Source organism: Protopterus annectens, chromosome 14.part0 (assembly GCF_019279795.1).
Source record: "Protopterus annectens isolate FY-2018-M chromosome 14.part0, PAN1.0, whole genome shotgun sequence".
Taxonomy (NCBI): Eukaryota; Metazoa; Chordata; order Ceratodontiformes; family Protopteridae; genus Protopterus; species Protopterus annectens.
Window position 1 is genome coordinate 513,484,942 of NC_056748.1, and position 17,010 is coordinate 513,501,951.

Consider the following 17,010-nt stretch of genomic DNA (forward strand, 5'->3'; position numbering starts at 1 on the left):
ACGGAATTCTCATCAAAAAGAAAAACCTCACCTAAAAAGGGGTCTGAACTGATGTTTAACAGGTGAATAATGTCTTTAATGCCGTTCTCGTCACCCCCGACTTCTCTCCCTGAATGATGAATAATTGTAGAATTGATCAAAGGAGCAGGTTCACCTGAACCAGCCATCTTGGTCTCACTGTAGGTTGCCTGCTTTGACAACTGTCTTTAATTTTTGCTGACAAAATAGTCAAAGATTTTTGCATTTCTCCTACCGTGAACACCAATTCCTCCAAAATTTTAACACGGTGAGTAGGAGTGGAATGTAAAGCAAGTTCCAAAACATCGTCTTCTGGTGCATTAGCCATGGCCAAACTGTAAAAAGTTCACCAAATAAAAAAAACAGAAATGGCCAGGCTCAGTGTAAAACAACACAATCAACGCTAGAACACCAATACTGCACAAAGTAGACTAACCTCAAAATACTAGAAGTAAAGGAGACTAGAGGACCAATCATGAACCACATAATCTCTCGGTGACTCCCCTGGTGGCAGAATCAGGGCAAAGAACCTACTGCACTTGTTGCTGAGGGGAGAGGCAAAAAGATTGCAGCACATCTGGCCCCATTGATGGAAAAATTTCTCCTCCATTTTGACATTGAGAGACCACTCATGAGGCATCAGAATGAACCTGCTGAGTTTGTCCTCAATCATGTCGGAATTCCTTGTGATCTGCATTGCAATTAGAAAGCATTTGGAAGAGATCACTCACTGCCACACTCTCATAGCTTCTTGACAAGAGGATACGATTTGGCTCCCCCTGTTTGTTAATGTACCACGCTACTGACATGTTGTCAAGTCTGTACCACAATTATCCCAGATGGGAGAATGTCTTGAAAGGCCTGCAACACTAGAAGGACAACTCTCATCTCCAGGACACTAATATGCATCTGGGCCTCTACAAGGGACCACATACCTTGGAATGTCCTTCACAAGAAGTGCCCCCCACCTGAGCTGGGAGATTTCCATGTTCATTGTGACCTGGTGAAGGGAAGAACAAAGGGACAGCCTTCATGGAGCTGGTTTGAATGAACCCACCACAGAAAATATCTTTTGCATGCTTCAGTGATCTTTACTGGCATGGATAATGGATACTGTAGAATGGAACTTTGAGTACACATAGTCCACTGAAGAATTCTCATATGGAACCCGGACAGTGGGACGAAGTTGATAGTTGCTGCCATGGAACCTAAAGCCTGAAGTATCAGTCTAGGTGGAAGAAATTAATTCTGGATCACTTTCTTGACTTTGTACTGCAGAGTGTTTATTCAAGTTGAGGGAAGAGAGGCTAATTGACTGATTGTCTCCAAACGAGCAACTATGAACTCCAGACTCTGTGTTGGGGTGAGGTGAGATTTTTTGTAACCGACTGTTATTCCTAGAGAAGAGCACAACTGGAACAAATAGTCCTTTGCTTCAATCAATTGATGCCTGGTTGAAGCAGTAAGAAGCCAGCTGTCTAGACATGAAAACACCCAGAATCCCAGCAGTCTCAAGTAAGTTACGTCAACTGTCATGCACTTGGTGAACACCCTAGGTGCTATGGTGAGGCCAAAGGGCAATGCTCCCAAATGATAAAGACCAGCTCCCAGCTGGAAACATAGGTATTTCCTGAAGCACCTATTCATTTTGATGTGACAATATGCATCCTTAAAATTTATGAAGCTCATCCAATCGTCGTCCTGTAGAAGGGGTAAAATGGACTGATTCATGACCATCTAAAACTTTGCACACTGCATAAACTGGTTTAATTTACTGAGATCTAAAATTGGTCTTTTTGGTACTAAGAAGAATCTTGAGTAAGTTCTTCTCTGGTCCACTGACTTCTTGGATAACTCTCTGTTTTTCTAGAAGCTTTTTTATGTCTAGAGATCCTGCTTCCCTCTGACTGGGTGGAACATTGGGGATCTTCTTCAGAACTGTTGGAGGGGGTTGGGAAAATGGTATGGTATAACTTCTGGATATAATCCTTTGCACCCTTGAATCGTTTGTGAGAGTTACCCAGAATCCCTGGTGCAGGGATAGATGACCCCTGACTGCCTCCAGAGATGGACAAGTCAAGCCTCTTTTCAGGAACACTCATAGGACCCCATTTGAGAAATAATCTCTGTAGATCCCTGGTTCTGCAGACCACCTCTACCATGAAGGTGGCATCTTCCACTGGAGTTCTTCCCCCTGTCCCTGGGGCAGCTATCTGCACATGACTCCTGGAAAGGACCTTGGGTCATTTTAAACCACATATTTCTACTACCTCATTGGTTCCTAGAGAAGGGCCTTTGAGGAATAGACAAAAGTACACCTACGGCAGATAGGGTCTTTCCCTCTTGTTCACACTTGGACAGTGTGTTTTTAACCTTGAGGCCAAAAAGGGAAGGTCCATCAAAATGTGTGTTGACAATAGAAGACCTAAATGGTTCCACAAAATTACATAAGTGTATCCAGGCATGTCTTCTAATGTTTATGCATGAACCTGCTGCCCGTGAGGTACCTTCAGCAACATGGGACATCACCCTCATGGGACATGAATTAGAGATAGACTGGGTAGTGGCCAAGTACAAAGAGATTCATTTTCCATCCTAGGAAGACATTCACCCAGAAAGAGATCTGGAAAGTTCCTTGATCAAATATCTTTGCAATCCTGTAAAATGTGCCAAATAATTCAGTGACCTAAGTGCAAAGACACACTTCTCAAATCTGTCCAATGCCCTACACTCCCTGTTAGGGTGATGGACAGAGGAACTCTGTTCTGCTAGTTCCTTTCTTAAAGCTAAAGCAACAACCATGGCATCAACAGGGATTCCCTTACTCCAACACTCATGGTCTTTAGGAGGGGCAAGGATCTTATCTTGTTTCTTAGGAATTGTCTCAACCAAGTCTAGCTCCTTCTGTGCCCACAGAGAGACATGGTTGACAAGCTCACTGGCTGGCCATCACCTAGGACGTAGATGGGCCAGACGCAAAAGCCTCCAGAAACACAGATTCTTCTTGACAGGGGGTATCAGAAGATCAACCACTTCTTTGTTTTAGGGGCTCCAGTATTTTTCCAAAGGAGATGTCATCAGGTGGTGGATCTGGGGGACCCCTCCCATTCATCAAAATCAGAGTTCTCTGTGACAGATTCCTGTGGGGAATCTAAGTTCCTTCTTTTGCATGTTCTCTTACAACAGACTTCCTCAGTGAGATGTTCTGGGGAAGTACAAGAAGAGATAACAATGCCCTGATGAGCTGACTGGAGGATTGCTCAGGCTAGTTGTCCCAGTGGGAGAGGCGATCAAGGCTCACGACACAGGAAAATAAGAGGTAAGGCTGTCTGACCCAACAGGGGTGGGGAATGTCTGTTCTCTAGCTAAAGAGAAGACCCTCTTCACTACCTTGAAAGTGGAATGTCTAGGAGACACAGAGGTCGATGGACCCGAAACTGACATCTCTCGGACTGTTGGCTCCTGCAGCCCTGCTCCACCCACAGAGGGAATCAGACCCCAGCTATCTGGCACTGAAGCTCAGAAAGGAAGACATGGTTCCAAAAGCTTCAGAGTCGAGTTCAAGCCCCAGGACCCAGCGTTGATGCTTCAGCTCCAATTGTCCTCAGGCTCTATGATACTCTGTGCCAGTCAACTGCGGGGAACCAGTGGAGTTGAATCTTTAGATCCAAAAAGACACCCCCATGGATCTCAGATCTGACTGCTCAGAAAAGGAAAGGCAGATTGGAGAAGGAGAAATCAATGGGGAAGTGGTCAGTCATCGGCTCTCGGTCCCAGAAGAGGTAAGAGCCAGAAGAACCCCCAACTGTAACTGTGCTCTGAGGAACTTCCTCATCATCCTATACTTGTCTGCTTCAGAAATGCTTCTGGAGGACTGAAGAGTAGCGGCAGTGGAAGGCAGTCTAGATTGCTTTTGAGTAGACTCCTCAAGGAATGCAGAGGGGAGCCTGGATGAAACTGGATCCAATGACAATGGATGAGTATGGATCCAGGTAGATCTTACACTATGAGGTGTCAGATCTGATACCAACAAATCTGACTTTTTAAGACTTTGGCAAGGGGCTCCATGGAAGAAGCCAAAACTGAAGTTGTGGGACGCTCCAGAGATTTTTTTGAGCCTCCTTATCTTTGGATTGAGGATCACCTTTAGGTTTGTCAGGCTTCTTAGGAGTTTGAGCCCCAGCCACCAAGGAAGCAGGTGGACAAAAGGCCCCATAGAATTAACTTATTCTGTCAATCAGTCAAGGCCCTAGAATTGAAACCAGAGCAGATATCACACTCAATATCTTGGTGGGCCAGACCTACACAATAAACACATTCCCAATGGGCATTAGAATTTGGGATCTTTTGCTCACAGGAAATATACTTCTTAAAACCCGATGGTTTTTCTGACATCTTGAAAGACCTATCCACAACAGTATGAGATAGCAAATGGTTGTTAGCAAAAAGACAATTTACAACAAAAAAGGCCTTATCAAGCTAAAACTAACAAAACTTTTTTTTGTTAGGAAAAGAAAGAGAGAGGTAAAGAAGAAAACTATCAAAAATGGTAGAAAAAGGTACTCGAGGAATAAAAGGGAATACTAACAATGGTAAGCAGAACTACCAAAGAAAATGGCAAATTAGTTTGGAAAACCTAAAAGAAGTATATTACAAGAAGCAGGAAAAATACAGGTGAAATATCAAAAAAGGAAATAACTCTTGGAAATCCCATGAAAACAGACATTTCTGAAAATTTACACCAAAAATCTTGAGAGCTAGGAATCCACATCTGAACCAGCTGGTGTTAAATGAGAACTGAGGTACATTAAGCTGATGGGGCATTATGGGTAAAGGGAGAAGCTCGAGAGTTCTAGGATCTTATGATCCAGATGAAGTGGCCAAGGTGGACCCAAGTATCAGATCCAAACCCATCAGCTGAAGAATGAATGAAAATGACATCATCAGATTAATTGTTTTCAGCAGGACAGCAAGCCCTTCTACATTCACTACATCCCCTGTATATCAACTCCGAGACTGCACAAAACTGGGGAAAGGGAATATTCCCAAGCCCTGAGAACTGTGCAATCTTGCACACCTGTAGACCAAAAGTGTACGACTAAAGAGATGTCGACCTAAGCCTCTGCACTTGTATATGTATTCATGTATATATAAATGAAGGGGTGTTGACAGTGAAACACTTCCACACGGGGTGCATGGAGCTTGACCCCTGTAAAAAAATTTTAGTCTTAGTTTAAGTTTATTTTGTCCATAGAAAGTGTCAACATGTATCCTCCTGACAAAATGTAAGGAACCATTCAGCCAATTAAAGAGCTTACAAAGACAAGCTACTTGCATGGACTAAGGTATAGGTAAACAAACTGTGTGGTATTTAGGAAAGTGGCATATAAGGAGAACCTCATTTTGAAAAATGTTCATGATGGTTATATTGTCATTATCTACGCTAAGAAAGAGGTATAGCTAATCAGGAAATGGTCTCTGTAATACAGCCTGTTGAAACTTCAGTTACAGCAAAATAATACAGCCTGTCAAAGCTCCAGTTACAGCAAAACCAAATATATACATGCTGAAATGAACACACAAAATGGCCTTTATATTTTAACATAACCAATTTAAATAAACTACCACACTTTCATCCACCATTTCATAAACAGCCACCACTTACGCACCCAACACGCTGTAAAATTAAACTGTACTTGGCAAAAAGGGAATAAAACAATTTACAATTACCTAACCAAAGTTCTCTCCAGGTGTAATGCAGCCTCACCCGGCACTTCTTTTGGTAGCAGATGAGTTTGTGAACAATCTGAACACATCGCCTGGAAAAATATTTCAAAGAAAGCCACAGGTTAAATTAATGAACATGACAATTGATGTACAAAAATGCTTATAACAATGAGCCTGTAAAGGTCACGATACCTGATGTTCAGTAGTATCTCAGTCAGATGGTAATAACATGAACTTGTGTTGCATTTTTTAAGCTTACAACATTACAAACCCCCCTTCCAAAGGCCTTGCTTCTTTCTTTCCAGTAAGGTACAGCTTAATGCAGCTTAAACTTGCACTACATAACATATCCAATTACAAAGAACAACTGGTCAGTTATATTACTGTCCAATTGCGGATTTAAAAATAGTTTCTGTTTGTAAATTTCTGCATACACTGTTGGAAACTCCTGCTGTTCTGGCTGCAGTGTGATTCTCAAACAATCTGGAAATATATTGCTGATTGATAAATATATTTCTTGGCATTTTAACCTTTCAGAGTTCTGCATTGTCTTAATTTTGCCTGACTGAATTATTTTATATATTTTCTGGCACTATTTTCTGTTTCTCATCTGTCCTGAAACTGTGTGGAGGCATTATAGTTGGTGGCTTTGCAGTTGCCCACCCCTACTGTAAATCTGATCTGGGACACCCCACACAGTCTGGTGTTCACTCTACTTAATACAGAGAGAACATTTGAGAAGGCCAACCCACTTAGGTTCTTAACCTTGATTTTTTCTTCTGTTCCTTCTTCCTCTCTCCTTGCACTTTACTTAAAAAAATTGCACTTTATTTTGCTTTTGCCTCTTCTTAAAAGTACTGAATTGTATTTATTCTGCTCCATTTATTACTGCTTGGTAGTAGCCTGATTAAATTGTAACTGTTACTCTAAGTCATTTGGTTTAAGCACTTGGGCTCCAGACCAGTTGTTTCACATTAAGAAGGTTTGTGGTCTGCACTGTTGTGGAAGGACAGGTAGCTTACATCCTTCTAAGTTGGGAATTGCTGATTGAAGGCTCAGTGTCTGTTATTCGAAAAGTGTATTAGTTCTGGTTAAAGCACTTGGGCTTCAGGCGGCCAGTTATTTTTCATTAAGAAGGTTTGTGGTCTGCACTCTTGTAGGAGGAGAGGCTAGATTCTGCCCTTTTGAGCTGGGAATTTCTGGCTAAAGGCTTATTGTGCCTGCTTATGTGAACTGTTTCTTTCTGAAATTGGTGAGCCTTGGTTGCTGTAGCATAGACTAGATTCAGGCATCCTGAATCTAGTTTTCTTTGTATAACTTGAGCACAAATCCAGGCCATCTCTTTTGGAGAAGGTACCCCTGCACCCCAGTGGCAGGAGTGCACAGTTAGAACTTGTCTGACTGAAGATTGCTTTTTTACTGGTTAACTGGGTAATTTGTTTAAATCAGTTTGCTCGTTTTCTATTGTTATATAAAAAATTGCACTTTCTTCATCTGCTTTTACTGTATTTGTGTTTCTTCCTACTTTATTACTTTTATTTTGCTTTTGCTGATTGTTCTTAAAAGTACTTAAATGCATTTATTCTACTGCATTTATTCCTGCTTGTTAGTAGCCTGATTAAATTGTAACTGTAATTCTAAGCTTTTGGTTGAAGCACTTGGGCTTCAGACCGGTTGTTTTACATTAACAAGGTTTGTGGTCTGCACTGTTGTGGCAGGACAGGTAGCTTACATCCTTCTAAGTTGGCAGTTGCTGACTGAAAGCTTAGTGTCTGCTATTCTAAAAGTGTATTAGTTCTGGTTTAAGCACTTGGGCTTTGGGCCAGTTATTTTAGATGAAGAAGGTGTGGTCTGCGCTCTTGCGGGAGGAGAGGGTAGATTCTGCCCTTCTGAGCTGGGAGTTTCTGGTTAAAGGCTTATTGTGCCTGCTTATCTGAACCGTTTCTTTCTGAAACTGGTAAGCCTTGTTTGCTGTAGCACAGACTAAATTCAGACCTGCTGAATCTAGCTTTGTTTGTATAACTTGAGCACTAATCCAGACCATCTTTTTTTGGAGAAGATTCCCCTGTGCCCTAGTGGCAGGAGTGTGCAGTTAGAACTTGTCTGATCGAAGACTGCTGGAACGGGGCTCAGTTTTTAGCTTTTTATTAGTTAATTTGTTTAAATAAGTTTGCTCACTTGCTACTGTTATAAAAAATTATATATACACTTTATGCATCGCCGCTTATCGAGGGTTAAACTATTCCTTGTGCCATAAAGTCTGCTCTTAAATTTTCCCTTAGAATGAGACAGTTTTTTTTTTAGTTTTAGCACTAAAATCTGTTTCTTTGAGCTCAGCACTTGTTCAGAACTCATAAGCACTAAATAAGCTACAAATTACTACAGCACTCAACTTTCCTAACTTGTCTAGAGGAAAACAGGTTTTAGTACTTAATAAATAAGCACCTATCCGGGCATGGATAAGGGTCAGCTCCCGGTGTTTTCTCCTGTCTACCTGATGAATCTGGGCATCTTGGGGCAATGCAGCAATTGCCTCATTTACACAGACAACCCTCTCATCCTACCACCCAACACTACAACCTGTGAGAGATGCACTTATATAGCTAAACTGGAAGCAAAGCTCTCTTCACCCAAGACTGGACTAGACAGTCAGGAGGAAAAGGTAAACACTTGCACCACACCACACTTATCACATAGTCCCTCAAAATCTACACCTCCACAAAACACACATAAAAACACGAAACACACACCTACATTCGTGGAGGCTCTCAATAAAAATCTGCTTTAGCAACAGAGACCCCCAAAGCAGAAACACAAGCAACCTCCACCTCCCAACACAACCCAAATGACACACAGCCCGCAAACTCAGGGTGCCACTCAACCACAGCCCATAAGGCATAACAACGTACCCGATACTCTATTCATAGGTGACTCTACAGTCAGGCACACTGATGTTCCACTCACCAGGCTAAACAAGGAGAAAGTTTCTGTTAGCTGCCAATCAGGTGCCAGGATCCACCACATAATGCAAGCACTCAGGTCACTCCACACGTACAAATATGACTCTGTCATTGTCCATGTTGGTGTGAATGACCTGAGACATACCTCCCTGGACTGAATGAAAAGAGACATGGAATAGCTCTCCGATCTTGTAGCCCAGGTGGGTATGACCCTAGCCCTGAGTAGAATCTTGTCATTACCCAGAATGATACCACAGTACAAGGACAAAATGATTGACTTCAACAATTGGCTAAGCTTCTGGTGTCATTCTAAGGGGATCCAGTATCTGTCTGCTCGGGATGACATGATCGGCAGACCATGATGCTTTGCCAGATGGCCTGCACCTGTCACCCTTGGGATTTCAGATACTGGCTAAGGCTCTTGCCACCCCTATAGTGCCTTTTTTTAGGTAAGGTTCAAATGACAAATTCACCACCTTAACAGGTACAAGCAAGCAAAATCTTGGGGTAATGCTACTCAATGCTAGAAATCTAAACCTCAAAATGCATTTACTCGAGGCACTCCTTAAAATGGAGAACTTCGACATCTGTGCAGTGACAGAGACCTGGTTCAAGGCTCCAGAGAGCACCCCTGCATTACCAGGCTATAATTCATACCACACCTTTCGGCCATTTAACCTGGACTGAAACACTAAAGGCAAAGGCGTGTCCATATACATTAAGGATATCCACACTTCCAGGCTAGTTACTCAGCATAATGCACCCGAGATTATCCAAGTGCAACTAACTCTGGGGCAAGACCACAATCCAAACTGTAACTTGCTACAGATCCCCCACCATGCCCCAGGATTCCCACTCCTCATTTCTTGATACACTGGAAAATATTAGGGTACAACCCAACACCCTAATAATGGGCGATTTCAACCACCCTACCATTAATTGGGAGAACTACTCATGAACAAACTCTTTTGCTAAACGTTTCCTGGAATTCATAAATTCCAGTGCCTTGGATTAACTTATCCACACCCCCACCAGGGGCAGCAATATGCTAGACCTGGTCATTACCAACATGGGCGACCGGTGTTCCACACCAGAGGTCAATTCCTCGTTGGTCAGATCCAACCAAAGCTAATCACCCTAAACATCCACATCCCATCCACACCCTCCCATTGGGGAAACCACCGTAAAACATTTCTCCAAAGCCAACTACATGCTTCTTAAGACAGAAGTGGCAAACTTCACGACACCCATGCAGACAGACAACAGTGGTACCACTGCTGAATCCTACACAAATGCACTTTATAAGCACTTACACAAGTGCATGGATTGTGCTATCACTAACAGAACCAAGATGCTATCCTCCAAAAAAAAGGAAGCCAATCTGGTGGTCACCTGCCATAAACAAACTTTAGAACAGAAGAAAGAAACTGTTGCAAAAAAAGAAAAAAAATCCCATGATTGGAGGAACTCCCTGGTCAGCCTCAGTAAGAAGCTGAGATCCCTCATAAAATCCTCCAAAGCTGGTTACAAAAACAAAATTGCCGCTGATTCTAAAGACAACCACAAAGCATTCTATAGCTATGTCAAGAATCTCAATGGCAATACTCAAATCTGCTCTGAATTACAGCACAATAGCACTAAATATACAGAACCAACTGATATTGCCAACATCCTGGCAGATAGGTTCAGTGCTAACTTTACCCCCTCTCACCCCCTAAATGGCCCAACTCTATACCAGAAGAATGCAAAGTTTCTGTAATCACGGCTGCACAGGTAAAAAACACACTCTCCAAAGCCAAAAACACAGCATCCATGGGACCTGACAACATCCCAGGCTGCGTTCTACATGAACTGCAGAATAAACTGGCACCCCACCTAAGCACCCTGTTCAATCATAGCCCCACCTCAGGCTTTGTGCCCACTGAATAGCGCACAGCAACGGTTATCCTACTCCACAAAGGGGGAGCCACCACGGACCCTGGGAACTACCGCCCCATTAGCCTAACGAGCCTGGTCTGCAAGGCCATAGAATGTATCATCATGGATCTTATACACAAAGACATTGGTAATCTCCAAACTCTGGACTCCACCCAGTTCAGGTTTGTAAAAGGCAGATCATGTCTCCTAACCCTGACAGACTTCTTTGAAGCAGTCGCCAAAGTCGTAGATGAGGGTAAGGTGGTTCACACAGCTTATCTATATCTCAAGGCTTTCAACACCATCCCCCGCTCTTGAATTACAGATAAACTCACTAAACTAGGTATAAATCCCTATGTCACAAGATGGGCTGCCACTGGCTCACTGACAGTACCCACACTGTGAAAGTAGCAGACTCCAAATCCGACTTCAGACCAGTGACAAGTGGAGTACCACAGGGTTCAGTCCTGGGGCCTCTCCTGTTTTGTATCTACTTTTCTGAAGTACAGGCTAACACAGAAGGTCTTTGGCTAACGAAGTTCGCAGATGACTGCAAACTTGGAGCCATAATCAAAACTCGTAATGATGTGGACATCCTACAAAAGGGCCTCACGGAGTGTCAAAGCCATGGCCTCAAGCTCAATGCCAAAAAGTGCACTGTCATCCCCTTTGGTAAAAACTCTGTACCCATGAGCTACCACATAGGTGGTAGTCTACTTAACACCAAAAGTGTCATAAGAGACCTCTGGACACAGGTGGACAGTAGTCTCTCCTTTGATAATCACATCGCCACAGTAGTCAGGAAATCCTTCTACGTGGTACACCTCATCATAAAAGGTCTCTCATCCAGGAAAAAAGAGGTCATTGTTCCCTTCTACTCATCACTCATTAAACCCATTACAGAATACAACTCCCCTTTTGATATGTACCTCACAAGACATCTACAACTGGAAAGGCCGCAGAAATACCTCACCAAGAGGATTACCAGCCTCAAACAGATGCCTTACACAGACCCGTCTCAAAAAACTCCAGCTTTACTCCATCTCACATCGCCTACTCAGAGGCGATCTCTGCCTAACATACAAAGCTATGTCAAACCCAGAGCTGTTGGACATGCTCCACTTAAAGAAATCCCAATCCCTCCGAGCTACATACTCTAGGGACCTAAACCTTGTAACTACAATAAACAGAAGATGCTGGAGGGATAGATTCCTGTCCCAGACTTCCCATACTCTGGAACAAACTACCTATCTATATCAAACAAAGCTCCTCATTAGCACTCCAAGAAAAATCTTGATGACTGGATGTGAAATAGGAAATTTACCCCAGGGATCACTTCTGTGGCTCTGCTCAACAGGACAGCAGGAAAATTATTTTCTTGGGTGGCGAAAGCCAGGGTACCTTTTTGGCTAGGCTTATATAGGCCCTAGGGCTAATAGCCTAGTACCTACCTATGAACCTACGAATCCCCATATGACCTCAGTTCATGCATACTTTTCATAAATAATCTATGCCGACATATTTGATAATGTATATTTTTCTTGCTATGTAATCTTTTTAGTAACTGCATACTGAATGCTATACTACTGTAGTTATTCTACAGTGACTGGTGTGAATTTGCATTTTCTGTGCAGTGATTCCAATAAAACAATTCACTGTTTGAAAGAGAAATGCTCGTTAAGTGCCGCAGAGAGATAGGCTCCTAAATCAACATATTCCCAGCCTATGGAATAAGTTAACACCAATAGTCAAAGCACGGCTTTGACAATGTTTAAGGGTACTCTTGATGATTGGATGAGCAGACAGAACTTTTACACCTGGAAAGTCACGCACAGCCCTGCTCAATTTGGGAGGTAAACACTGTTAAATTCTTGAAAAGGTAGGCACAAACATTTAAGTATGTCAACTTAAAGTTGTATATGGCTAAGCATCTTACGGTCCTCATGAATGTTCGCCTATATAATCCATATGTGCATATTCCAAATCAAAAAGAAAGAATATAAAATACATTTTCAGGAAAAAAACGTTACAGCATTTGCTGTGTCTGAAGTATGTCACAGTACCCTTGATTTTTCCCACTACAATTCTGATGTCTTCCTTTTTCAAACTAATGTGAAAAGCTACTAAAAAAATATAAGGAACATCACAAGAAATATGCAAGTATTGTAGTCACCATTAGTGTCAGTGACCTGACTTGCAGATACCAGAGAATGTCTCAGAGGACCTAACAGCAACACGGACACCCAGATCCTGCTGTAGCTAACCCCACCCCATAAGGATGTGCATGACTGACATTTGTAACTTCTTTCTACTTTATGTCTGGTTGACAGGCATTTATAGTGCAGTTATCCTTCATACTCCATTCCCATAAGAAATCAAGTGTGAACTGATAGTATTTATTTCCTTTGTTAGCCCTTATTGTCACACTGGGGTTTGCCAAATCCATCTGCAGTATTACTGCCTCAGTGTCAAGGAAAGGTTAAGGAAAAATGGGAAACTGATGCTGTCTAAATACAACTCTGCAACACACTGTCTTGATAGTGGCAACAGCATACACTTCTAAAAACTAACTAGTCATGTACACTTCAACATCAGTTTTCATAGTGACCTAGAAAACAACTCTCAGCCAGGCTATAGAGAAGCTATCTCTTAACAGGGTCTTCCTACCACCAAACCCATAGCAGGCTATGATAATGATGGTGGATGCTTCTTTTTTTTTTTTTTTTGAGTCAAGGAGCCCCCCCACCGCCCGAGATCCTCACTAATGGAGGGAAAGTGGAACCCATGACATAAAAGGGCTACACACAAATCTGCTCAACCTGAAGGAGGTGTTGCTCACTCCTCATGCAAGGGAGAGGGACATAAAATCAAAACCTGCCCTGGTATGGTCAAGGCCGCCCTGTCTGCAATGTGATAAGTAAACAGGAAGAACACATTCATATCCTTTGTGTATGGAATTGATATAGGTCTGGCTTTGAGCCACTAAGCATGGCATTTTCTTGGTGAAAGTTTATACCTAAAGAAGTGAATTTAATGACATTCATTGACTTGCAGCTCCAGTCCTCTCCTGGAGCTCAGAATCAGAGAGATCCACATACAGATGGCCTTGCTTGGGGCCAGCACTCCAGAGATTAAACGAACACATTGGAACACGCAGTGCTTCCTAAGTTCTCCTTGCTGCAACACAGTAGAGGTGAGTGGGTAGGGAGATTTCTAGACATCTTTCCACCCAGTCTTTTGATTCTGTGCTTATTAACCAGATTCAGAGAAAAATGACCACGGCTCATCATAGTAGACCCATGTTATCAGTTTTCAGATGGTTAGATCCTCAGCTGTACAAAAAGCATTCCTAGCTTAAGCTAGAGAAGTTCCTCTAAAGTGAAGATTCAAACAACTCCAGCATGTCCTTTGAGTCCTTCACACCTTCTTGTTATAGGTCTGGAAGTCCTGAAGGCTATATAGTAGAAGGGATCAGAGAAGCTCCCAAAACAGTGCTCCGCAATCTTGAGCAATCCCAAAAGCTGAGCAGTTACAATCAGGAAATTAACTTCTTATCCAAATGGTCTTGAAAAAATACAGGACACCTCTCTGTCAGCAGGCACTACCTCCTTTTTTCTTGCTAGGATGACAGAGTCATACAAGTAGTTTGTTTTTGAAATTTTGTTTTCTAATTAGCTTTCTTTTCCTTTTCCTATCAGGGATATTTTCTAATGGGAAAAACTGGAAAAGATAAGACTGTCCACCCCTTTGTGGTCATGTCTTCTTGAAGATCTTAACAGCTCTTAAAAATAAAGCATTTCCTAATCACTCCACCATCCATTTAACCCTTCATGAGTTTGTGTGTTATAGTTAAAGACAGAAACAGAATATTTCTCAAGGCTGTAAGGCTGCAGCAAAAGGTATTTACAAAGAGTTTTCACAAAAATCAAGAAACAAAAATGTATTTTTTGTTCCAGTGTGGCAATTGCAAACAAAAGTACTGCTGTGTGAGAGTTCCACTGCAGGACATTCTTAAGACAAATATGGATGAAGCTATAGAGTGACATCAGACTTCTGGTAAGTTCATTAAAGCAGGGAGATATTCTCACGTAGTATGAGGCTGCCCTGATGCTGATGCTGTGGCCAAAAGAAGGGAAAAAAAGCAATAAAGGAAAGTGCAACTCTATGTTCTCTTCTGTTCTGGTGTTGACATCTCGAGAGTTACTTACAAATGTTTATCTAGGCTTAAGTGATGGTGTATCCCACAATAAAACTTTACTGGAAAATGAGTGACTGCTCTCAAATGTTTAGCAAGTGAATAATAGATATACACACGCACACACACACACACACACTTATAGCCAGCCTGACTTACAGGCAGTACCGGGAGAGTGGTAAAAATTAGAAAGGAATTAAGAAACTTCTCAAAAGGTGACCTTGTTCTCATCCTGAGCCAGCTCCATCTAGCTTACTGTGCAGATGATCCAAATGTTTGGTTGGTTGTTTATATTTAAGCAATTTCCACCTCAACAGAAAACAGTGTCTCTGGGCATATAGCCAGTCCCTACTGTGACTTGATACCAGAGGTGTGATCATTACCTTTATGAGTTATTTAGGACTGGCTGCATGTTACACAGCATCTGGAGGAGGTCAGGCCCACAGAAAGATCAGGTTAGTTTGTATGCTCACTACACAGCATACCATTCAGATGTCTTAAGTAAAAATACAATCTTCTTGCCCAGTGAGATAATCTGCCACAACTAACCATCCAGTCCAGCTTTTCAAGATGGTCAGTGGTCTATCCAGCCCAGCTTGTTTTTGACACCTATAAGGTTTTCCCCTCTCCTCAACATGACGAGACTGCACAAGATTTTAGAGAATATATACAAAATAAATCTCTCTCTCTCACTCCTCTCAGTTGTTTCTTGTATGCTTTATGCTGGTGAAGCAGTGAAAAGTACAGTTTTGTACCTACCATAAATGTAGATGTTCGAAGATCCACATTGCTGCAGTCCTTACTCTTGGGTAGTCCGCTGTCCTCGGTCGGCTCGAATATCAAAGTATAAGGCTGACGTCGGTCAAGGCGCATTTGACTGACATCAGGACGTCAGGGTACAAATGCGCATGACCGACGTCATATCCTCAGTCTTTTCTTGCCCCAGATGTCAGAAGACCCTAAAAAGAAAGGTCAAAAACCAAAAGACAGCAAACAACCAACCAACCACCCTTGCACTAAAAATATGTATAATATATACAATACACATCATATTGACAACCCAAACCACACAACCGCCTCTAACTACAGAGGGGAAGGAGGGAGACTGCAGCAATGTGGATCTTGAACATCTACATTTATGGTAGGTACAAAACTGTACTATGTTCTTCATCTCACATTGCTGCAGTCCTTACTCTTGTAGAATCCCAAAGCAGAGGTAAGGAGGATGGCAAACTATAAAGAAGCAGGAGCTGCCAAAATGCCCTGCAAAATAGCAGTGGCAAAACCAGCCCTAGATTTAGAATAAAGTGGAAGGTGATAATGCCTAGAGAAAGTATGCACTGAACTCCAAGTAGCTGCCTCCAAAATATCTTTAGTTGCCACCCCTTAAAAAGCTGTCAAGTGGCAGTAGCCCTAGTGGAATGAGGCCTAATCCCAGCTGGAATCTCTTTGCCATGATGGGAATAACAGAAAGCAATGCAAAACCCAATCCACTTAGAAATAGTTTGTTTTGACACAGGCTTGCCCTGAGAACTCAAAGCAAAAGAAACAAATAACTGCTGAGACTGCCTGAACCCTTTAGTTCTGTCCAAATAATATCGCGAACTGCCTGTGTACATCTAAAGTGTGCAAAATCTTTTCCCTTTATTTTGGGGTTTGCATAAAAGTAGGCAAATGAATAGTTTGGTTTAAAAGCACACTAGAAACCACTTTAGGCATAAAGGAAGGATTAGTAATGAAAGATACCATATCCTTATGGAAAATTAAGAAAGGCTCAACCGCCATAAGGGCCTGCAACTCAGAAACCCTTCTTGCAGAGGTAATGGCCAACAAAAAGCAGTCTTCCATGATAAATATTTCAACTCGGTAGTAGCTGCAGGCTCAAAAGGTTGTAGAGTAAGTTTCTCCAACACAAAATTGAGATCCCAAGCAGGAGTAGGAGCTCTACGTGGGGGTCTTATATTCTTTGCCCTCTAAGAAATTGCTTGAACAAAGGATGAGAAAACAAAGGTGGGTCACAATCATAGTGAGCCGAAATTGCTGCAGCATGAACCTTAATAGAAGAGAAGGACAAACCTTTGTCCAGTAACTCAGTAAGATATTGAAGAGCCACACTCAAATTAGGCTCAGAAACATCAAAATCCTTTGCTGCACTCCAAAATAAAAATCTCTTCCATTTATCTGCATACACTT

General features: G+C 42.2%; 1 protein-coding gene across 1 annotated transcript in view; it reads right to left on the minus strand.

Annotated features, from left to right (window-relative positions):
• ARMH3 (armadillo like helical domain containing 3) overlaps positions 1-17,010 on the minus strand; it is a 2,648,735-nt gene that overhangs the window by 589,005 nt on the left and 2,042,720 nt on the right. Inside the window, exon 18 of the mRNA XM_044055591.1 lies at positions 5,749-5,837. Coding sequence (XP_043911526.1) covers positions 5,749-5,837 — 89 coding nt within the window. The remainder of the gene's footprint in view (positions 1-5,748; positions 5,838-17,010) is intronic.